At 45.6% G+C, this 24,517-nt stretch overlaps 1 protein-coding gene across 1 annotated transcript in view; it reads left to right on the top strand.

Annotated features, from left to right (window-relative positions):
* LOC115073299 (melanotransferrin-like) overlaps nt 1–24,517 on the top strand; it is a 45,354-nt gene continuing 20,837 nt past the window's right edge. The window contains exons 1-9 of the mRNA XM_029571609.1: nt 1–249; nt 551–699; nt 7,024–7,123; nt 9,512–9,688; nt 10,372–10,534; nt 11,348–11,412; nt 16,968–17,125; nt 19,538–19,724; nt 24,363–24,511. Coding sequence (XP_029427469.1) covers nt 195–249; nt 551–699; nt 7,024–7,123; nt 9,512–9,688; nt 10,372–10,534; nt 11,348–11,412; nt 16,968–17,125; nt 19,538–19,724; nt 24,363–24,511 — 1,203 coding nt within the window. The 5' untranslated portion in view covers nt 1–194. The remainder of the gene's footprint in view (nt 250–550; nt 700–7,023; nt 7,124–9,511; nt 9,689–10,371; nt 10,535–11,347; nt 11,413–16,967; nt 17,126–19,537; nt 19,725–24,362; nt 24,512–24,517) is intronic.

Raw genomic sequence — 24,517 nt, 5'->3', positions numbered from 1 at the left:
AATGATTTGCCTGACTCGCCTTTTCCATGACTTCACAGCTTCCCAACAAGTGCTGGGGCTTCTCATGAAAGGGCCAGGGGGCATCCTCTGTCCAGACTTGCCTTCTAACTGGTCCCCGTTCCACCCACTGCAGCAGTGCTCAGCAGCAAGCAGAGCTCGCAGTCCTTCTGGGATGTTTTCTGGACCTCGGTTCCATGGACCTCTTCACCTCCCTGCTCCTCTTTATCTGCTTTCCCCTGCTTGCTTCAGGTAAGGCTCTGTGGGCAGGATTCAGTGTGGGAGCTGCTTGCTTTGCCTGACTGTGCAGCTTCGCAGGGCTGACACACACCACTGAATTTGATCTCACGCCCCAGCTGTGCATGGGAGCGAGTGGGCCCAAGTCATATTCAGGCTCGCATTTAGTCAGAAATGGCTGTGTCTGCACATGAGAAGTGGGCAGAGTCTTTGAGGGGCATAGGGTTTAAAAGAAGTAAACAGTGTTGCTAAGTGTCCTTTTATGCCCCCATCTGAACGGTAGCCTGTAAAACTCTGAACAATTTGCTTCTTAAAGGGAAGAAGGTCCGGTGGTGCACCCTGTCTGAGCTGGAACAAAGGAAATGTTCGGATCTGTCCAGGGCTCTCCTTTCGGCCCTTGGGTCCTTCTCCAGGGTATCCTGTGTTCGTGCTCACAGCACCCAGGACTGCATCAGTAAGATTAAGGTGAGCCCCTGCAGTCTCTGGGGTGCGAGGAAGGCATCATCACTCCCATAGCTCTGGCCCATGGCATCCTTTCTGGGTGCACAGTCCTGAGCTTGTAAGCACTCCGCATTACTGATTCACTATCTGCATTTTTTTTTATTAAGGACTGGAGCATTCAAGTTATTGGATTCCAAATAGCTGTGTGTGCTTAAGGGATGGTGCAGACAACCTTAGCCTGCTAGTTCCTGTACCAGGAAGATTTCTATATTCCACCTATATTAGACTGCTTACATCAGACTTCTATAGTAAAATGGTTTCCTATAACCATAAAATGTAGCATGGGAGATCATATCTGATGATCTCAAGGTGCTCAAACTAGTGGCTAAGGTGACGGGAAATGCCAGAAAGATGATTTGGTGCTTAGGGAAAGGAATGGTCAGCAGAAAAAAGGAAGTGATATTGCGCTGAATAAGTCTCTGGTTGGAATATTGTGTACAATTCTGGAGACTGCACCTTCAAAAGGATATAAACTGGATGAAGTCAGTCCAGAGGGTGGCTTCTAAAATGATGAGTGGTCTTTGTTGTAAAGCATATGGGGATAGACTTAAAAGTGAAAACACGTTCACCCTATAGGAAAGGCAAGATAAGGGAGGTATCATTGCACAGGAGGTGGGTCTCTTTCAATGGAAAGGAGGCTCTGGAATGAGTGGTTAGATTCTTTAGAGAGCGCGTGGTTTATGCATAGAACGACCTCCCAGTGGAGGTGGTGGCGACAAGAACAGATTCTGAATTCAAGAAAGCATGGGATAAGCACAGGGGATCTCTCAGAGAATGGTAGGGATTGTAGAGCTGAGCAGTTCAGCAGATGGCCAACCTAGATAGCCTGCATGATTGTTTTCTTCCCTCGTGTTTTTTTTTGGTTTTTTTTTATTTTGATTACTGCAAAAGAAAGAATATCTTGTTACAGAAAAAAAAGATGTATCACAGAAACTAATAAAAGTAAATCACAAGAAAAAAATAACTACAATATACAGCTTTAAAGTCCCCTAAAAATGAGATCCAAAAAAAGTTCCAAGCTTGAATAAAACACTGAAAAAAGAAAAAATAAATCTCAAAAAGGGAAGATCAGCAGCACCACAACAGTAACAAGTAAAAGCTCTAAGGAGATTTCTTGGAATCCAAAAAGAAGCGTAACTGAGAAGGCTCAAAGAAAATATATTTAATATTATTCAGTTGAAGAATACATTTACATCATAACAGATAGACGGCAGAGTTTGGGGGTAAACAGAGTTTGTTCTGAAGAAAGAAAACTGATGAGTGTGTTACTCTAACCATTGGTCTGACCCAGCACTGCACTTCTTATGTTCTTATGCACAGGATGCAGGGCTCCATGCACCATTGGTCTGACCCAGCACGGCACTTCTTATGTTCTTATGCACAGGATGCTGGGCTCATTGCACCATTGATCTGACCCAGCGCAGCATTTCTTATGTTTTTATGTACAGGATGCAGGGCTCCATGCACCATTGGTCTGACCTAGCACAGCACTTCTTATGTTCTTATGTACAGGATGCAGGGCTCCATGCACCATTGGTCTGACCTAGCACAGCACTTCTTATGTTCTTATGTACAGGATGCAGGGCTCCATGCACCATTGATCTGACCCATCACGGCACTTCTTATGTTCTTATGTACAGGATGCTGGGCTCCGTGCACCATTGATCTGACCCAGCGTGGCACTTCTTATGTTCTATGTACAGGATGCTGGGCTCCGTGCACCATTGGTCTGACCCAGCACGGCACTTCTTATGTTCTCATGCACAGGATGCAGGGCTCCATGCACCATTGGTCTGACCCAGCACGGCACTTCTTATGTTCTTATGGACAGGATGCAGGGCTCCATGCACCATTGGTCTGACCCAGCGCGGCACTTCTTATGTTCTTATGTACAGGATGCTGGGCTCCATGCACCATTGGTCTGACCCAGCACGGCACTTCTTATGTTCTTATGTACAGGATGCTGGGCTCAATGCATCATTGGTCTGACCCAGCACGGCACTTCTTATGTTCTTATGTACAGGATGCAGGGCTCCATGCACCATTGGTCTGACCCAGCACGGCACTTCTTATGTCCTTATGTACTGGATGCTGGGCTCCATGCACCATTGATCTGACCCAGCACGGCACTTCTTATGTTCTTATGCACAGGATGCTGGGCTCCATGCACCATTGGTCTGACCCAGCACGGCACTTCTTATGTTCTTATGAACAGGATGCAAGGCTCCATGCACCATTGATCTGATCCAGCGCGGCACTTCTTATGTTCTTATGTACAGGATGCTGGGCTCCATGCACCATTGGTCTGACCCAGCACGGCACTTCTTATGTTCTTATGTACCGGATGCTAGGCTCGATGCACCATTGGTCTGACCCAGTGTGACACTTTTTATGTTCTTATGTACAGGATGCTGGGATCCATGTGATATGGTTATTGATGTTTGGGTGGATCCTTGGACACTGTGGCATGCGGATCACGCCCACGGGGGGCAGTCTCGTGAAGGACCACAGTGTCAGGCTAGACTCTGAAAACACAAACACAGATTTGAATCTTTTATTAAACAGTTTTGGATACCACCAGAGGTGGCAGTAGTGAGTAGTAAATGTTGAGCCCTGCTGGGCAGGTCTCTCACAGAACGCTGGAACAGCAAATCCTCTGCTAGGCAGTGCTGTAGTGGAAAGAGACTGAGAGTTATGAGTACACGATAAGAAGCATTCAGAGTCCCAGGTAGAATTAGGAGAAGCTCCGAAGCAGGGAGAGCAGTCCCTCGAGGAACGAGTACCTGATCCCTTAGAACAGAGAGACTCAGTTGTATTGTACTCACGTAGCAGTAACAAAGATTCCACTAGATGAGAGGTCTGGCACCGGAACAGAGGGCAGGCCCTCGAGGAGCGAGTACCTGGTTCCAATGAAGCAGTACTGTGGAATAGATGGTAGTTGTACTCACAGATGGAAACTGTTAGTGAAGTCTTCCAAGTAGAAGAATTTAAAGATGCAGGCAGTGACTCAGGGAACATGGGCCCTCGAGGAGTGAGTACCGGTTTCCTGATAGCACCTGAAAGAAGCAGAAGAGGCCCCCGAGGAGCGGGTACCCCGTTAGTAACCCCGAAGGGTGTAAGAGTTCCAGATAACACTGGAGTGGCAGAGCAGCTTCGGTACGGAGAGCGAATCCCATCCATAAGGCTTCCGTTGCTAACTCAATGAGCTAGCAAATACCGTAGACTTAAATATCCGGGCAGCGTGACGTCATCTCAGGGGGACGCCCCTGAGGTTCGCGCCAACGTGGAAATAAAAATGAGGGCGGCATGCACGCGTGCGCCCTAAGGTTCCTTGGAGGAGCATGGTGGGAGGCAGCACCAAAGCCGGTCCGGGGACGCTGGAGAGGACAGCAAACAGACACCATGGCAGCCAGTAGTCCGAGGTGAGCGGGAGGAGCTGCAAGTAGTGAGAGGTAGGCGGGGCAAAGCTGTCGAAGACCGATGGTCGCAACACCATGCACCATTGTTCTGACCCAGTATGGCCCTTCTTATGTTCTTTGCACAGGATGCTGAGCTTCATGCACCATTGGTGTAACCCAGCACGGCACTGCTTATGTTCTTATGTACAGGATGCTGGGCTCCATGCACCTTTGATCTGACCCAGCACGGAACTGCTTATGTTCTTATGTACAGGATACTGGGCTCCATGCACCATTGATCTGACCCAGCATGGCACTTCTTATGTTCTTATGCACAGGATGCTGGGCTCCATGCACCACTGGTCTGACCCAGCGTGGTATTTCTTATGTTCTCATGCACAGGATGCTGGGCTCCATCCACCATTGGTTTGATCTAGCACGGCACATCTTATGTTCAGGATGCTGGGCTCCATGCACCATTGGTCTGACCCAGCACGGCACTTCTTATGTTCTTATGCACAGGATGCTGGGCTCCATGCACCACTGGTCTGACCCAGCGTGGTATTTCTTATGTTCTTATGCACAGGATGCTGGGCTCCATGCACCATTGGTCTGACCCAGCGTGGTATTTCTTATGTTCTTATGTACAGGATGCTGGGCTCCATCCACCATTGGTTTGATCCAGCACGGCACTTCTTATGTTCTTATGTACAGGATGCTGGGCTCCATGCACCACTGGTCTGACCCAGCGTGGTATTTCTTATGTTCTTATGCACAGGATGCTGGGCTCCATGCACCATTGGTCTGACCCAGCGCGGCACTTCTTATGTTCTTAGGTACAGGATGCAGGGCTCGAGGCACCATTGGTCTGACCCAGCGCGGCACTTCTTATGTTCTTATGTATAGGATGCAGGGCTCCATGCACCATTGGTCTGACCCAGCACAGCACTTCTTATGTTCTTATGCACAGGATGCTGGGCTCCATGCACCATTGATGTGACCCAGTGTGCCTCTTCTTAAATAACCCTCTTCCACTGTAATTTTGTGTTTTAGCTACTTTCAACATTGTGCAGCTAAAGTGATATCAGTTGTAGTAAAAGACCCCTAGGACCTTGGACTTCTTCTCTCTGAATGTTGTGTATGTGATCCTATGCAAAAACTTGTTAGGAAGGATGCTACATTGGCAAAACAAGTAGAAAATTAAGGACAAGAAGCAATTTTCATAGCCATAACATAAAGCTTTACATCAAAAAACAGAATGACAGCTCAGTAAGAGAGAACATCTCAAAAGAAGACCATAACAGAAGCAATCGGGAATTCTCCCTCCCCATGATTCCCCTACCCAAACCCCAGAATTACAATACAACACTTTATTGAACTGACACAATTTTAAGTGGAAAAGACAGGGCTGCAGCTTTAGTACAATGTTTACAATGTGACAACTGAGTTGAACCCGAGATAATCTAATGTTAAACATGAACTATTCCTCCTGGCCAGCCATGGATCAGCTAGGGCATACCACCGTAGCCAGTCATGGAGCCAGTTGGGACATCTGCTTCAGGCTGTGGCTCATTAGCTCACTAGCCAACTCCCATGGCTTCCAGGGTGTTGTCCACCATACCCCCATAGGCCAGCTAGCATTTCTGAACACCTCTTACTGCTTCTCCTTCTTCCCCTCACCGCCAGCCCACAATAGGAATCCACCTGGCCCACAAGCAGCTCTAGTGGTCCCACATGGTGAGTTCCACTGCTTCCTCTCAATACCCCACTGCACTATTGGCTCAGTTACTACACTTCCTCCACCCAAGCTGCAACAAACTGATACAGCACGCTCCACATTACACCGACATGCTTCCATCCTAATGGGTGGGTGAGTTTTCACAGCAGAGAAGAGACAAAGAGGGGGCCTCCTCTCCACCCCTGTTTCTTATGCCCCACTAGAACCTCCCCAAACTACACCCTCTCTCTGTCTCCCATTCCACTTTTTCCATCCCACAGCCCCTCCCCCAAGGGGGCAAAGTTATGGGGGGGAAGCAAACCCAAGGAGAAGAAGAGCTGTAGGAGTGGAGGGGGAGAGGGCGCCCTCCTCTCTTATCCCGTCTTGTGTGGGCACTTCCCTTTCCCTTAATGGCCTTTCAGCAGGGAATTGAAAGGGAACTTTGAGTACACAAGACTGGAAAACATTTGAAATCAGGATGATGAAACAAATACAAAAGAGCTTAATATGGACATCGGCTTTCTACCTCATCATCCTATATAGGCCCTTTCAGTTGCAAAGTCTCATCCCCTCCTCTCTTTACTAAGCTGTAATGACACATGAGGGCAGCCTTAGGCTGAGCTGACCTGGTGTAACCGCACTGCTTCTTCACTGACCCCAGGAAGAGAGGAGAACTCTCCAAAGACATATTAAGTTACTCCATTAACAAGGTCTCATTAATAACCACAGTACCTGACCTTGAGTAATTATAGCTAAACAATCTTTAAAGACTAGCCCGGTAAGTGTCCTGCTGGGAAGAAGGGTTCTCCCAAAACCTCTAGTGCCTGAATATAATTCGCTTTGGAGAACCTGATAGGCAGAATATAAGTAAATAAAATAATTAATGAATAAAAGATGTGCTGGTATTCATTTTCAGTTGTGGTGAGATGTTTATACCTTAACACCCTCTTCAAAACAATTCTAAGCATCTGCTAACTGTCTCTAATTGATGCTAATCAGGTCTCCACTAGACACCCCAGGACCCTCCTCTACAAGCCCTGTTCATGCCACAGGCACATTCTAGAGCAGCATCTTGGAAACGAGGTCATGAGGTGCCTGCAGCGCCAGCCTTCTGTGGGCCATCTATAGATTTGGAAGTTGGCATAACTCTGCTACCTCTTGTGATGTTTTCAGGCAAACAAAGCAGACATCGTGTCCTTGGATGCTGGTGATGTTTATACAGCTGTAAAGTTGTACGGCCTGGCCGTGGTGGCAAAGGAGATCTCCCATGAAGGTAGGCGGCAGTCTTCTCACTACTCCTTAGCTTCTTTCTTGGGTTGCTCAAGTTTCCACACCTTATTGTGCTCTGCAGTGAAACTACGACCCAAGGACTCTACTGCTGGGCAATAGAAGCACCTCTCGTAGCTGAGCTCCTTTCTACTTCAGCCACCTCTTTTATTGTTTCACCCTGTCACAGAGTGACAGACTGGCATGAAGAGAGGAAGAACAAGTAAAGAGCAAGGCATATTTTATTATAGCTCACACCTTTTCATTGGCAGCTCAAGGCAACTTACATTCAGGAACAGGAGGTGTTTCCATGTCTCCAGAGGACTGACCTGAGGCAACGGAGAATGAGTCACAAAGAGGGTCAGTTACCCCATTCACACCCAATCTAAGGATGGCCCTAGTTGTACTTGAAGTCTTATGATCTCCCAATGGAGTTCAAATCCATCTGTCCCAGGGATAGTATATTCCATGACTGGAGGTCTAATCCCCATATGTCCCATACACCAGACTGCTTTGCCTTTGACCACAGATCCAATTCTCTTCTCCCTAATGCTTAGCACAGGAGTCCCCATTTCTGGTCCTCAAGGGCCACAAACCAGACTGGTGTTTAGGATTTCCATAGTGAATATGCATGCGATCTGTTTGCATGGACTGCCTCTGTTGAAAGCAAACAGATTGATTCTTAATCGTGGAAATCCAGAGAACCAGACAGTTTTCGGCCCTCCAGGACTGGATTTGGCACCTGTGGCTTAACATATTCAGTGCTTGAAAATTCACTTTTTCTATTTCCCATGTTACAAGATCCTATCTAGTACCAAAATAAATATCCTTAGGGAGACCTTTGCACATCATATATGCTTACAGAATAACCAGGTCCAGTAATGTCCTCTCCCGTGCGGATTCCATTACCAGTTGACAGAACAGGATCTCCCTGTTCCTAGAAGATACTGCAGTTGGGAAGGCCCAATAAACATCTGGAAGATTGAAATCCCTTAGCAGCAGCACCTCCCCTTTTACAGCAATGCTGTGAATATCCTCCATTAAATCTCTATCTATCTCCTCTAGCTGCGATGAGGTCTGTCTGTATATTGCACCAATATAAATAGATGTTCCATTCCCTTTTTCCAGATTAACTCACAGTGCCTCCTCCTTACCTCATAAGCCCAGCAATGCTGTTGCTTTAATACTGTTCTTTATATGTAATGCCACACTTCCTCCTTTCCTTCCTATGTGGACCTTCCTGAATTGATTGTAGCCAGGTATAACTATAACCCAGTCATGGTTTTCTATGTACCAGGTCTCTGTGCCAGCTACTACTATATCTAATCAGCTTCTTCCCTGACTGCTTCTAGATCTGGGACTTTATTCCCCATACTATGAGCATTAGTGTACATAGCTTTTCAAATATTGCCCTTTTTTCTCATATTAGTGTTCTGTATTATCAGGAACTTGTCAATTATGGCAATATGTTACAGGAAATGTGATAAGGAGTTGTAATTGTAAAATGCAGCAAGAGAGAACAAGCAGGTAACGCAAACCGAAAATCTTTTCCGTGAAGGAGCTGGATCACAGATTTACATATTATCTGCTCATTATTCTAAGTTCCTATACATGCTTACACATTAGCATGTTGGCTGCACCCATGTCCAGTGCCATTACTGCATTGATCTGAAATTGATTGGAAAAATTATCTTGTTTGCTGTGCCACCTAGCACTTACAAGCTCGCAGAAGTATTAGAGTATTTTTCCATATCTTTCACCAAAGTCTAGTGATAACATAAAACAAAGATTTATTTATTTATTTATTTTTAGTTGCTGCACTCCAGACTTATTCCTGTGGCTTCATAATAATGAGCTCAATCAGTGTCTCATGTTCTTGGGTCTTTATCCCTGCCAGCTCACTCACTGTCCCCTGCATCCAAGGCCAAACTGAAGTTCTGCAGACAAATGGAAGCAGGCCCAGGTAGAAGCCTCAGAGACGGGCCTGAAAGCACAGAATCAACTTGGGTAGTCTTTTTGGCCCCATCAGTGTTCAGGGGAATCAGGTTTCATTTCTTTACACCTAGGAAGACAGAGGAGCAGGAGCTGAATCTTCCTCCATCAGGCCCCTTCCTCACTCCGCCCCAGTCTTTCATGGAAAGAGAGAGCTGGAGAGGATTGTTGCAACATTTCAGCAAAAAAAAAGATTACAGTGGGAAAATAATAGGAAACCATTTTCCCAGAGCCTGAATACACCACTATAAACGTTCTACACCTTCTCTTTGTTTTCATTATGTTCCACGATGATCCCTCTGCTATTACGGCTCCTGGATCAGTTGCTTCCTATGTCCTGAAGAAGAGAGGTTCTGACTCTGCAACAGAAAAGGAAACTGTGGCTGTCTTGCTGTCTTTGCAGGCAGCTGTGTGTTTTCCGTGGCAGTGGTTAAGCGAGGAAGCCTCAATATCCAGAGGCTGAGAGGAGTGCGGAGCTGTCACAGTGGTGCCAAGTGGACATCAGGCTGGAATATTCCCCTGGGTTTCTTGCTGTCCAAGAACTACATCTACTGGAATGAGGAGCAGTCTCTGACCAAAGGTAATGCAAGGCTACAGAGTGCAACCTGAGGCCACCTGGCATCTTTTTCAGGAGCTGAAGTGCTGACAGTACTGAACAGTTGGCATTGTCTGGCCTGAATCTGAGCAGGAAGTGAGAGAATGACATGATGCTCGGTCCTGTCAGGGATCCGGGCTTCCCATTTCTCTTGCGTTTGCATTTTGTTGTGGTTTAAGTGAAGGCTTTTAAAACCGATGAGTAAAGAGCTGCAGTTGTTTTACTCATTCTTTGTTGCCAGGGCTGGTGCTTCCATTAGGCAAACCAGGCGGTCACCTAGAGCACCAAGATTTTGGGGGCAGTAAAATCCTGACAGCAGAGGGGCGCTGTACCAGAGCCAATACTACCAGAGAAGGAAGTGCTGTGCCGGAGCCACTGCTGCCAGTAATTAAGTTGGGGGGTGAATAATTGAAGGTTTGCCTAGGCTGCCAAATATTCTTGCACCGGCTCTGTTTGTTGCTCATAGATGGAGGCAGATGTTCTGACATGGGACAGCTTTTCTCTGCTGTTCCTTTCTTTTCAGACCCCGTCACTCCCGAAGGCTTCTCTGTGCTGTACTCCTTTCTCAGATATCAGACTGCTTTCCCTCGGGTTTCTGCCGCTGAATCTTATGCAGTGCTCTTGCTAACCCAAATGCTGGTGCTCCTGATACTTTTGCCTGTTCACAGCTCTCAGCGAGTTTTTCAATGCAAGCTGTATCCCAGGAGTTGGTGTGACAGCTCCACAACTCTGTGCCCTCTGCCAAGGGCAGAAGTCCTACGTCAGGGACAAAAATTACTTCTGTGAGAGCAACTACAATGAGCCCTTCTCAGACTCCGAGGGAGCATTCAGGTAATGCTTGTCCTGAGCCCACACAAAACTCCACGTCAAGCCTGATTCTATAGTAAGATAAATAGACAGGACCTGATTTTCTAAGGCATTTGCACTCAGAAAACACGGTTTTATGCACATAAATGAGCCCGGGAGGGAGAGGATTTTTTTGCATATGTAAAAGTACGCGTGGAAGCTATTCCACGCATACTTTTACATGCACTAGAAAGAGGCATTCTGGGTGGGTGGAACTGGGGTAGGAATAGTATTTATGCACAGAAATTTTTACACACACATTTACACTTACCGGAGTATCCGGAGTAATCAGGTGTAAATGTGTGCGTGTATATAGTGCTGGGTTCCACATATACTCGCTAATTCGCAAAGCTGACTTACGCTTATAAGTCAGCTTTGAAAATTTGGGCTAAAGTCTGTGGGTGCATAGTAGCCAGCCCTCTGTGGACTGCTAAAAATTACCCTCACAATGAGCTCCCAATCAAACTTAACTCTGACATTATGGACAATGTTAGGGTGTTGTGCATGCGAAGATGATGGGATGGGGCAGAATTGTTGGGAGAAAGTGGGGATGATGGAGGGATAGGTTTGGAGGAGTGTGGTGATGATGAAAGGGATAGGGTTGGGGAGAATGGTAATGATGGAAGGGAAGGGGTTGGGTGTGTGGTGATGATGGGGGGATGGGAATGTGGTGATGATGGAAGAGATAAGGTTGGGGGAGTGTGGAAAAATGGGGGATTGAGGTTGGGGAGGAGTGTGCAGTAGAGAGGAAGGACTGTGTGTCCTGTGTAGGCTGACAGTCTAATCATTTCTTTACAGGTGTTTGAAAAGTGGTGTTGGAGAAGTTGCATTTCTCGATCACATAACGATAGTGAATGCCACAGGTACGGCTGTCTACAGGGTTTGCACTTCCCTTGTGTGTTGCCACTATGATGGTAGAGACTTGTTTCAAGGAAGGAGCTCATGTAAACAGTTCTCTTGTATTTACAATGTTATTATCTTCCAGTAAATTGCAACAAGACAAATTTTTTCAAGCAATTTTGCTAATGTGGGGAGAGCATAGATTGGTCGGTAGCTAGACCACATGCAAAAGACCGTTTAAGAGAACGGACCCTACTAATAAGGAAAGGTTCACAAACCTTGTAAAAATATCCAAAAAGTGAGATTTCAATCCACAAAGAACCCAAAATGGGCAAGCATCAAGGGAAGAAAAAGACAATGTAAGCTTTCTCAAAATTCCTTCTATTTCAATGTAAGCAACACTTTTGGAAATGTTCCAAAAGTGTTGGAACATTTCCAAAGTTGGAAGTTAGCCTTTCCTAACTCCAATTCCATCTAACTTCCTTCTTTCAACACGCTCCGCTAGCATTAGCGTTAATAGCCACCTCTTACAATGTTATTTATACTTATATATAACTATCTGATCTTCATTTCCCTTCTCATTCCAAGTTATTGTTTTCCTTGTTATTTGTAACTGCTTTTCTGCACTATTGTTTAAATGGTAAAGTTTATTATAATTACACCCCTGTTTCTTGTGAACCAGCATGATGGGACCACCGTCTTGAATGTTGGTATATAAAAAAGTTAAATAAATAAAAATAAATAAATGTTCCCAATGTGGGGATCATAGCTATAGACATATCCATATTGGAGTGAGCGTTGTGAAGCTTGGTCCACCTTCTTAGAGCAAAATGTTGCAAATTGCTTTGTTCACAATCAATATTTAAAACTTGCCCTTGACTTTTCGCACACTGCACAAGGCTTCTAACGATTTCATATAACCCCCAGGGATGTTGAAAAGAAGATTGTAATTTATTTTAGATTTCCCAAAGGCAGATCTGCATGCATTGCAGGCTTGATGGAACTCATCCTTATAAATCAGAGATCTGAATTTGCACCATTTGCATCCCACTCTCTGCTTCACCTTTTCTTATAACACAAGTCTTGAGCAAACCATTAAACTCTAGTGAGATGACAGCAAGATTTCTCTTCACGCATGGGTGCCACTGGCTAAGTGAGCGTATTAGTGAATGATTTGACAAATGCGTCCACAGAATGGAAGGTCAGCAAAGTTTCTGCCAACAACCAAATCAGCCTCAAATGTAACCAAATTAACAGAGCCCCAGAGACACTAACTGGACCCATCAATATGGTGAGCTGGACAGTTAGTGAAAAAAGATGATAGCTAAAAGTTTTCTAAAGAACAGGGCCGGTGCAAGGGTATTTGGCGCCCTAGGCAATCCTAACAGCCTGGCACCCCCTCTCCACACAATTTTAAATTATGCATTTATAATAACAGATTTTACATGAAAAATGACATGGTGTTTAGGATTTCCATAGTGAATATGCATGCGATCTGTTTGCATGGACTGCCTCTGTTGAAAGCAAACAGATTGATTCTTAATCGTGGAAATCCAGAGAACCAGACAGTTTTCGGCCCTCCAGGACTGGATTTGGCACCCGTGGCTTAACATATTCAGTAAAATACACAATGTTGTGATAGTTACATGCACTGTTGTGATGCCAACAAGAAAACAGTGCACTTGGAATTCATATGGCATTAGACCTATTGTAACATGTTTCATGTGGGCGTGGTCCTTCCGTATCAACACTCAAACAGTAACAACCCTACTTATGAAAAGGAATACTGCACATATTACACCAGATTCTAAAATATCAATACACCTCCTATCAGGAAAACAGAACAGGCAAAGCTCCTATAGATCCCTGCAGAGAAACCACATGCTAACAGAATGTTTCTTCACCTCACTCTCGCATGCAGAGCACAGACTCTCACCAAATACAGAATAAAGCCACCATAAAGTATAAATAGAAATGTGCAGACAAAAACTGAACTGTAAAACATAACATGCCAGACTCTATACAGTGCAAGAATGGAAAAACAAAAATGTCACCATTCTTCATGAAACATCAAACAATAAAATCAAGATATATAAATCATTAATCATAATTGTAAAATCATACTAATAAAATAATTTCAAAACAACTGATGAATAGATTATCCAATAATGAAAGACTCATGCACATTTTAAAAGTTTTTCCAAACACCAATAAAATATTTCAAAGCAGCAGACACACCAAACACCACCCAATAATTAAAAATAAAGATGAAAAGTCTCCTGCTCTCCATACCTGGGAAATTTTGATTTTCAGTCTGAGCTTGTCATTGATTAGAAGGAGGAGGTAGAGGCTACAATGCACAGACTTTCTCCTCTCTCTCACATACACTCGCTCCAACACATGCATACTCGCTTACTCACACACATTCATACACACATTCTCTCCCCCACATACTCTCTCTCTCTCTCAGACACACAAACATATATACACACATGCTCTCTTCTCTCTATGATTTCACATACACATGCTATCTCTCCCCCATATGTTCTCTCACACACATATACTTGCTCTCGATGCTCTCACACACACATGTTCTTTCTCTCCCTCATGCTCACACACATAAATGCTCTCTCTCCCCCACAGGCTTTCACCCCACACAAATGCTCTCTCTCCCTACATGCTCTCTCTTCCTCACATGCTCTGTTACACAAACACTTACTCTTTTTCTCCCACATGCTCTCACACATGCTCTCTCTTTTCATATGCTCTCACACACACATACACTGTTTTTTTTACTTTCCCTCCTAGGTGTAGGCAGTAGCAGCAGCTTTCTTCTTGGACTTCCATGGCATCAGGAGGTCTCCACTGACTTCCTTGTTGAGCAAAGATTCTGCCTCTCTTCAGCCGCGCAGCCTGGCCAATCCTGCCTTTCTTCTGCCACGTGGCCTGGCCAATCCTGCTTTTCTTCAGCCGCACGGCCTGGGCAATCCGGCCTTTCTTCTGCCGCACAGCCTGAATAAGCTTGACTCTCTTCAGCCACGCGGCCCGGCTGATCCTGCCTTTCTTCTGCTGCATGGCCCGGCCGATCCTGACTTTCTTCTGCTGCACAGCCTGGACAATCCGGTCTTTCTTCCGTCGCATGGTCCAGCAATCCTGTTTCTCTTCTGCCACGCAGCCCAACTGATGCTGCCTCTCTTCTGCTGTGTGGCCTGGCCAATCCTGCCTTTCTTCTGCCGTGTGGTAAGGCTGATCCTGCCTCTCTTCAGCTGCGTGACTTGGCCTATGCTGCAATTGACCTGCTCAGTTTTTTCTTCCGGCCGCTTCTTCCAGCTGCAATGATTGGGCATCCTTCTTCCTGCCCGCATGGGCCCACAACACATTTCCTCTTCTGGTCCTCCAGGGCTAGAAGAAGGAGGTCCAGTCGCCTAGGTCCTGCAGCTGCCACCAGTGTCAGGAATCAGGATAAAGTTTTTTCACAATTCTGAGCAGGTCTGATGGAAGCAGTAGGTGGCTGCTGGGCCGCCCCCAAACCTGTGGCACCCTAGGCGGCTGCCCAGTTCTCCTTAGTGCTTCCACCGGCCTTGCTAAAGAATGATCAGACCATAGGACTGGTTCAACCTTAGTGTCAAAGACCTGCCCTGTTGTAACTCAAGAGTCAGTAACAAATCCAAAATTCAAAATGTGTCCTGCACAGTGGGTGGGAACAGTTAATAGCTGAGAAAACCGTAAAGCAGTAAGGACAGCAAAAAATGAATTGAGGCCAATATTCAGTAGGCTATTCAGTGGTCAAGTTATTCGACTAAGGTTCGCTGACTAACCCGTCCTGTATATTCAGCAGGATAAACATCCTGCTGAATATACTTGCTTAAAGTTATCCGGCTACATGGGGGTGGGGGAAGAGCCTGGCCTCAGTGATAGATTGTAGTCTGGGAAGGGCAGGGAGGGCAGCGATCCCAGGACATTTTTGTATTTCTGAGATAAGGGGTGGGGGATGCAAGGCCCAATACGGCAACTTTAATATTAGGTAAGGGGAGAGAGCAAACTGGGCCAAATGTTCTTTCAGTTCTTTTTTTTTTTTTTAATCAAAAGTGCTATATCTTTTAAAAATATCCAGATAAGAGGCAAATTATCTGGCCAGAAAAGGCTGGATAACTTTAGATCTGCTTGGAAACAAGTCTAAAGTTAATCAACTAACTTATGGCCTCATTTACTAAGCATTTTTCCCATAGACACAGAGTGGGAGAAAAACCTTAATAAATCAGGCCCTTAAGAACATAAGAAATTGCCATACTGGGTCAGACCAAGGGTCCATCAAGCCCAGCATCCTGTTTCCAACAGAGGCCAAACCAGGTCACAAGAACCTGGCAATTATCCAAACACTAAGAAGATCCCATGCTACTGATGCCAGTAATAGCAGTTGCTATTCCCTAAGTCAGCTTGATTAATAGCCGTTAATGGACTTCAAGAACTTATCCAAACCTTTTTTGAACCCAGCTACACTAACTGCACTAACCACATCCTCTGGCAACAAATTCCAGAGCTCAATTGTGCATTGAGTGAAAAATAATTTTATCTGATTAGTTTTAAATGTGCAACATGCTAACTTCATGGAGTGCCCCCTAGTCCTTCTATTATCCGAAAGGGTAAATAACTGATTCACATCTACCCATTCTAGACCTCTCATGATCTTAAAGACCTCTATCATATCCCCCCTCAGTCGTCTCTTCTCCAAGCTGAACAGCCTTAACCTCTTCAGCCTTTCCTCATAGAGGAGCTGTTCCATCCCCTTTATCATTTTCATCACCTTTCTCTGAACCTTCTCCATCGCAACTATATCATCTTTGAGATGCTGCGAGCAGAATTGTACACAGTATTCAAGGTGCAGTTTCACCATAGAGCCAGATATATGTGATATTCAGATAACCTCCCTGGAATGCCCCTGTAACTACTTATCCAGCTATAATTTAGCCAGATATATGGCTGAATATGCCAATTTTGTCATTTAGACGGATAACGTTTGAGTTATCCGTCTAAATGGTATTTGAATACGGACCTCACTGAATTTACAATTTGAAGTGTTACCTAAATGGGCATTGAGGTCACCAAGAATTATAAAATTCTGAAACCTGAGATAAGCAGAGGCAATAAAATCTGCAGTATCTGAGCCCAGAGTTAGTTCAATAAGCGTAACGCCCAAGAATATACTGTTAAACTGTCACAACTATGGCCAATGTGATTTATAAATCAGAAGGTCCTCCAGCTCCTCGTTTGCTTGTCCCAGCCTGATGATAGACTTGTGACTTCCCTTGCCAACACTCCTTGGTGGAGCAGCTCCGATTTCCGTATGGTTTGTGGGCTTCTCTCCACCCAGTGCACTGATGAAGTGAATATCATGCACTTGCAGCCCAAGGAGTCTCTACTGAGGAAGACCCCCAAACTGGAAGCCTTATTCAATGAAGATTACTTCCATAGGCACAGAATGGGAAATTCTTTCTGTTGTAAAAGGAATGTAGATCAGAGCTGGAGCATACCCTCTGCCTTCTCCTACACATGCAGCTTTTGATCTTTTTGGCTTTAGATGCAGAACGAGCGCAGTATGAGTTACTGTGTCCCGATGGCTCTACAGCGAATTTGACGGCCTACAGCAGCTGTAACCTGGGCCGTGGACCTGGCAAGGCAGTCATTAGTAGACACAGCTTCTACAAGATTGCCAGGAAATTCCTCACTGTGACTCAGGTAATTTGTTCTTTGGTATCACAAGCTCTTCACAAAACCCAGGGAAGGCTCATGTTATAACTCCTGCATAGCAGTAAAGTCTGCCCACATCGTGCATGCATACTTTACTGAGCAAGTTCAGGGCAAATTTATGTGCAGACGTTTGCTTTGACAATTCTCGAGTAGTCATTCCTTCATCTGGATTTATTACCGGCCTTTTTGAATAAGAAACTCAGCCAAGGCCAGGGTACAACATATTAGAATGGCAGCGTACAATCAGAGATCAGTAGCAGGTTAACAATTCTGCTCAAAAGAAAGTGCACGGTAAGGACTAAACTTTTTTTTTTTTTAATTTTATTTTTAATTGCATTTCAATTTTTACAAACAGAAAAAGAAACAATAGAATAATCTCACAATCGTCTAATCCATATAAGGAATTACTTCCTTATACTAAAAGGTATTAAATATTATCCTATACAGGAAATTTATATTTGAAATTAGAGAACAATTTAAAGTTAAGTATACATATGGAGCACTATATAGAAACTATTAAAAGTGAAGTCACTTAACACCATTGTTGTTCCCACACTTTAAATATATTCCCCCACTTTGAACCTTTCATGAATAATCATGAATGAGTATCTAAATACGTTCGAAGCTGTTCTGGAAAGTTGAAGACATATCTAGCCTCTCTATGTTTAATGAAACATCTGCAGGGATACTTTAAATTAAATTGTGCACCTTTTTCCAACACTTCCTTTCGCATATCGATAAACGTTTTCCGTCTCATCTGCGTAGTGCGTACCACGTCAGGAAAAATTCTTAAGGGGTATCCATAAAATTCACTTTTCTGATATTTAAAATGCTTTTTCAAAACAGTATCTCTTTCTATAATAGAGAGAAATTGAACTAGCAATGTAGCCCTAGTATCAATTTTTGATTCAAACGATTTCTCTAGAAAATCTGTTAGATTTAAATTATCTTTATCTTCCAAATTTTTTCCCTCCTGGAATTGCTGGATGTAATAAATCTTAGAGATAACAGGCAATGAATTTTCTGAGTAATTTAAAATATTTTTCAGGTAACTATTAAATAAATCAAGGGCTGTTCCTGAGAAGCATGGGATGCTGTATCTGTTCTTTTGATTATGGAGTTGTTACAGAGGTTCCAGTGAGGAACCTAGTCTGGAGGGCATATAGAAGACACAAGACAGCCTCTTTTCGCAAGTAGAGCCTTGGAAATCAATGTACAGGTTTTCCTTTTGGTTCTGTAGGGGACTGGTCTGGTGGTTTGTATCTGTCAGTCATGCTGCCGAGTTTTGTATTATTTGTTAGACCTTTGTACAGTGCATTATAGTAATCCAGTCGTCTGGGTACCACGGCACACAAATTTCCTCACATATAGTCACATCTGTTCCAAGCAGGGTGCAACCTGTGCAGGGCAATTACACGCAGACTTTTTAAAATGAAAACCCCTGGGCGCAGGTCTCAACTTCGCCCCCAGGAAGTCTCTCCTCAGTGTGTGAGTTACCCACATGTTTTACGTGCTCGGGTCCCTGACTTTCATATGCTGTTTCACGCATTCATCAGGGCTCTAGTTATTTACTTAACAGCATCTATATATGATGCTTTGCAGTTTATATCAAAGCAGCTTACAATTTACAAATAAATCATCTTCTATTTCAGATTACAAATTAAATCAATTAATCAACAACCCCAGCCCATAAAACCCCTTCAGCTATTACTTTGAAAACTGAGTCCTTTGAGAATACATTCCCAAGCAAAGAGCACTGCACAGACACAGATACCAGCTCAGACTTATGACAATCAACAGCAAGTCCTGTCTCGCAGGGTCAGAGGAACAAATATTCTCTCTCCTTTTGTTACATGAAGTTTCAAATCCTAAATTCCTTGTTCTTTAACTTAGATCGGCAGGATATTTTCTGACAGCAAAACAAATTCCTGGTTCTGGCTCCTGGCCACAGATAAGTCCTCAATGCTTCCATTGTAAGGGTTTATAATCCTATCGGGGCACTTCGTTTGTCTTAAAAGGACATTCCTTCAATCTGCCAGGTTTGACCAGGGGTGGCCCCAGCACTTTGGAGCTCTTGTCTCCTTATGATTTGGCTTCATCTCCTGTGCATTCGGTTTGGGTGAGAAGCCAGAGAAGGAGTGGGCATTGGGGAGATATTCTGTGTATGACCCAGGGTTACAATGGGAAAACTTGTATGAATTTGTATCTGGGAAAGTGAGGTTGGTCCCCTGCTGCGTATCCATAGGAAGAAAGCAGTGCTGTCATTGGATACTCTTTCAGTGTGTGATAACCTCGCAAAAGAAGGGCATGTACATAAGCTGTATTTTGAAGACTGGTTTGTCATATAATTATAGAAGAGGACATTGAATATTACTGTGAAACCATCTGTGCCATTTCCAGAACCTGTTTGGCCACAAAGGGAAAGCCAGAGTCCGTTTCAGCCTCTTCAGCTCGGCACCATTCAGAGGGCAGAACTTGCTGTTCCGGGATGCCACCCAGAGCCTGCAGTTTGTGGAGGAAGAAGCTGACATCACAGAAATCCTGGGCCGGGATTATGTTGCCCTCATAAAGGGACTTGGGCATGAGGGTAAAGTCAAGAACACAATCCTAGGAATAACCCAAAGCATGAGGAGGAAGGACAGGGGACATCCTAGGGAGAATCCAAGGTGTGAGGAGGAGACAGTGCACATCCTAGGAATAACCCAAGGCGTGAGGAGGAGGGACAAGGCACATCCTAGGGAGAATCCAAGGTGTGAGGGCTATCCTAGGAATAACCCAAGATGTGAGGAGGAGGGACAGTGAACATCAAAGGAATAACCCCAAGGCGAGAGGAAGAGGGATAGTGCACATCCTAGAGAGAATCCAAGGTGTAAGGGTGAGGGACAGAGCACATCCTAGGGAGAATCCAAGGTGTGAGGAGGAGGGATAGAGCACATCCTAGGAATAACCAAAGGCATGAGAAAGAGGGACAAGGCACATCCTAGGGAGAATCCAAGGTGTGATGGTGAGGGACAGAGCACATCCTAGGAATAACCCAAGGCGTGAGGAGGAGGGACAAGGCACATCCTAGGGAGAATCCAAGGTGTGAGGGCTATCCTAGGAATAACCCAAGATGTGAGGAGGAGGGACAGTGCACATCAAAGGAATAACCCCAAGGCGAGAGGAGGAGGGATAGTGCACATCCTAGAGAGAATCCAAGGTGTAAGGGTGAGGGACAGAGAACATCCTAGGGAGAATCCAAGGTGTGAGGAGGAGGGATAGAGCACATCCTAGGAATAACCAAAGGCATGAGAAAGAGGGACAAGGCACATCCTAGGGAGAATCCAAGGTGTGACGGTGAGGGACAGAGCACATCCTAGGAATAACCCAAGGCGTGAGAAGGAGGGACAGAGCACATCCTAGGAAGAATCCAAGTTGTGAGGGTGAGGATCAAAGGAATAACCCAAGGTGAGAGGAGGGACAAGGCATATCCTAGGAATAACCCAATGGAGGAGGGACAGTGCAGATCAAAGGAATAACCCAAGGCGAGAGGAGGAGGGACAAAGCACATCCTAGGGAGAATCCAAGGTGTGAGGGTGAGGGACAGAGCACATCCTAGGGAGAATCCAAGGTGTGAGGAGGAGGGATAGAGCACATCCTAGGAATAACCCAAGGCATGAGGAGGAGGGACAAAGCACATCCTAGGGAGAATCCAAGGTGTGAGGGTGAGGGACAGAGCACATCCTAGGGAGAATCCAAGGTGTGAGGAGGAGGTACAGTGAACATCCTAGGAATAACCCAAGGTGTGAGGAGGAGGGACAAGGCACATCCTAGGAATAATACAAGGCGAGAGTTGGAGGGACAAGGCATATCCTAGGAATAACCCAATGGAGGAGGGACTGTGCACATCCTAGGAATAACCCAGTGGAGGAGGACAGTGCACATCAAAGGAATAACCCAAGGCGAGAAGAGGAGGGACAAGGAACATCCTAGGAATAACCCAATGGAAGAGGGACAATGCACATCAAAGGAATAATCCAAGGCGAGAGGAGGAGGGATGGTGCACATCCTAGGGAGAATCCAAGTTGTGAGGGTGAGGGACAGTGCATATCCTAGGAATAACCCAAAGCATGAGGAGGAGGGATAGGGCACATCCTATGGAGAATCCAGGGTGTAAGAGTGAGGGACAGAGCACGTCCTAGGAATAACCCAAGGCGTAAGGAGTAGGGATAGTGCACATCCTAGAAATAACCCAAGGCATGAGGAGGAGGGACAAGGCACATCCTAGGAATAACCCAATGGAGGAAGGACAGAGCACATCCTAGGAATAACCCAAAGCGAGAGGAGGAGGGACAAAGCACATCCTAGGGAGAATCCAAGGTGTGACGGTGAGGGACAGAGCACATCCTAGGAATAACCCAAGGCGTGAGGAGGAGGTACAGTGCACATCCTAGGAATAACCCAAGGTGTGAGGAGGAGGAAGAAGGCACATCCTAGGCATAATCCAAGGTAAGAGGAGGGACAAGGCATATCCAAGGAATAACCCAATGGAGGAGGAATAACCCAAGGCGAGAGGAGGAAGGACAGAGCACATCCTAGGAATAACCCAAGGCGAGAGGAGGAGGGATAGTGCAAATCATAGGAATAACCCAAGGCGTGAGGAGGAGGGACAAGGCACATCCTAGGAATAACCCAATGGAGGAAGGACAGTGCACATCCTAGGAATAACCCAAGGCGAGAGGAGGAGGGACAAAGCACATCCTAGGGAGAATCCAAGGTGTGACGGTGAGGGACAGAGCACATCCTAGGAATAACCCAAGGCGTGAGGAGGAGGTACAGTGCACATCCTAGGAATAACCCAAGGTGTGAGGAGGAGGGACAGTGCACATCAAAGGATCAAAGGAATAACCCAATGGAAGAGGGACAGTGCACATCAAAGGAATAACCCAAGATGATAGGAGGAGGAATAGTGCACATCCTAGGGAGAATCCAAGGTGTGAGGGTGAGGGACAGAGCACATCCTAGGAATAACCTAAGGCAAGAGGAGAAGGGATAATGCACATCTTAGGATTAACCCAAGGTGTGAGGAGGAGGGACAAGGCACATCCTAGGAATAATCGAAGGCGAGAGGAGGAGGGACAGAGCACTTTCTAGGGAGAATCCAAGGTGTGAGGGTGAGGGACAGAGCACATCCTGGAAATAACCCAAGGTGTGAGGAGGAGGGACAAGGCACATCCTAGGAATAATCCAAGATGAGAGGAGGAGAGAGAAGGCATATCCTAGGAATAACTCAATGGAGAAGGGACAGTGCACATCCTAGGAGTAACCCAATGGAGGAGGAGGGACAGTGCACATCCTAGGAGTAACCCAAGGTGTGAGGAGGAGGAAGAAGGCACATCCTAGGCATAATCCAAGGTGAGAGGAGGGACAAGGCATATCCAAGGAATAACCCAATGTAGGAGGAATAACCCAAGGCGAGAGGAGGAAGGACAGAGCACATCCTAGGAATAACCCAAGGCGAGAGGAGGAGGGATAGTGCAAATCATAGGAATAACCCAAGGCGTGAGGAGGAGGGACAAGGCACATCCTAGGAATAACCCAATGGAGGAAGGACAGTGCACATCCTAGGAATAACCCAAGGCGAGAGGAGGAGGGACAAAGCACATCCTAGGGAGAATCCAAGGTGTGACGGTGAGGGACAGAGCACATCCTAGGAATAACCCAAGGCGTGAGGAGGAGGGACAGTGCACATCAAAGGATCAAAGGAATAACCCAATGGAAGCGGGACAGTGCACATCAAAGGAATAACCCAAGATGATAGGAGGAGGAATAGTGCACATCCTAGGGAGAATCCAAGGTGTGAGGGTGAGGGACAGAGCACATCCTAGGAATAACCTAAGGCAAGAGGAGAAGGGATAATGCACATCCTAGGAATAACCTAAGGCAAGAGGAGAAGGGATAATGCACATCTTAGGATTAACCCAAGGTGTGAGGAGGAGGGACAAGGCACATCCTAGGAATAATCGAAGGCGAGAGGAGGAGGGACAGAGCACTTTCTAGGGAGAATCCAAGGTGTGAGGGTGAGGGACAGAGCACATCCTAGGAAAAACCCAAGGCGTGAGGAGGAGGGACAAGGCACATCCTAGGAATAATCCAAGATGAGAGGAGGAGAGAGAAGGCATATCCTAGGAATAACTCAATGGAGAAGGGACAGTGCACATCCTAGGAATAACCCAAGGCGAGAGGAGGAGGGACAGTTCACATCCTAGAAGTAACCCAAGGTGTAAGGAGGAGGGACAGGGTACATCCTAGGGAGAATCCAAGGTGTGAGGAGGAGGGACAGTGCACATCCTAGGAGTAACCCAATGGAGGAGGAGGGACAGTAAACATCCTAGGAGAACCCAAGAATGAGGAGGAGGGACAAATCACATCCTATGAATAACCCAAGGTGTGAAGGGGAGGGACTGAGCATATCCTGGAATAAGCCAAGGATGATGATGAAGGACAGAACACATCCTAGGAATAACTCAAAGCATAAGGGAGGAAGTACCCTGTGAGGCTAGAGACAGTGGTGGCCATACCCCTCTACAGGGAATGGAGAGGACCACAGAAAACACTGTTTATAAAGTCATATAGCAAACAGGAAGATTGTTTTACTATAAGCCTCCAACATTCCCTCTTCCTCTTCATAGCCCATTACTAGCCGAGAACCACTGTAAAAGTCCCTGCTTGTATACCCTAGAGAAAATGTAGGATGGGGAGATATGATAGAGCCATTCATATATCTCAAAGGTTTCCATGCACAGGAGGGGAGCCTCTTTAGAAGGAAAGGAGTCTCTAGAATGCGGGGTCATGGGATGAGGATGAAAGTGGGTAGACTCAGGAGTAATCTTAAGAAATATTTCTTTACAGAGAGGGTGGTGGATGCATGCAATGGCCTCCCAGTGGAGGTGGTGGAGACAAAACCAGTATCTGAACTCCAGAAAGCCTGGGATAAACACAGGGGATCTCTAAGGAATGATTGGAACTGTAAGCTGAATTATTTGGGGGGGATGGACCATATGGTCTTTTTCTGCTGTCACCTTCCTCTGTTTCTTAAGTGCATGAGTAGGAGAGAGAGGGAGAGGAGGAAGATGAGGAATTAATTAAACTTGAAATGCTTTGAACCCTGGCCCTTCTTCCTCCTGCTTTAGAGACGTTTTGTGTTTCAAGGATTGAATATTTTTTTTCATGTCTGGGGTCACAGGGAGCTCACTGGATAACAGCATCGTGCGCTGGTGCTGCATCAGTGTTGCAGAAGTGCACAAGTGTGAAGAGTGGGCCCTGAATATCAAGTCAGATCCCTTGGTCTGTGTCCAGGCGGCTTCACAGTCTGACTGCATTGAGATGATCAAGGTAATC

Source organism: Rhinatrema bivittatum, chromosome 11, assembly GCF_901001135.1.
Source record: "Rhinatrema bivittatum chromosome 11, aRhiBiv1.1, whole genome shotgun sequence".
NCBI classification, from domain to species: domain Eukaryota; kingdom Metazoa; phylum Chordata; class Amphibia; order Gymnophiona; family Rhinatrematidae; genus Rhinatrema; species Rhinatrema bivittatum.
The sequence above is the reverse complement of the archived record's forward strand: the minus strand, read 5'-3'. Positions and strand labels throughout refer to the sequence as shown.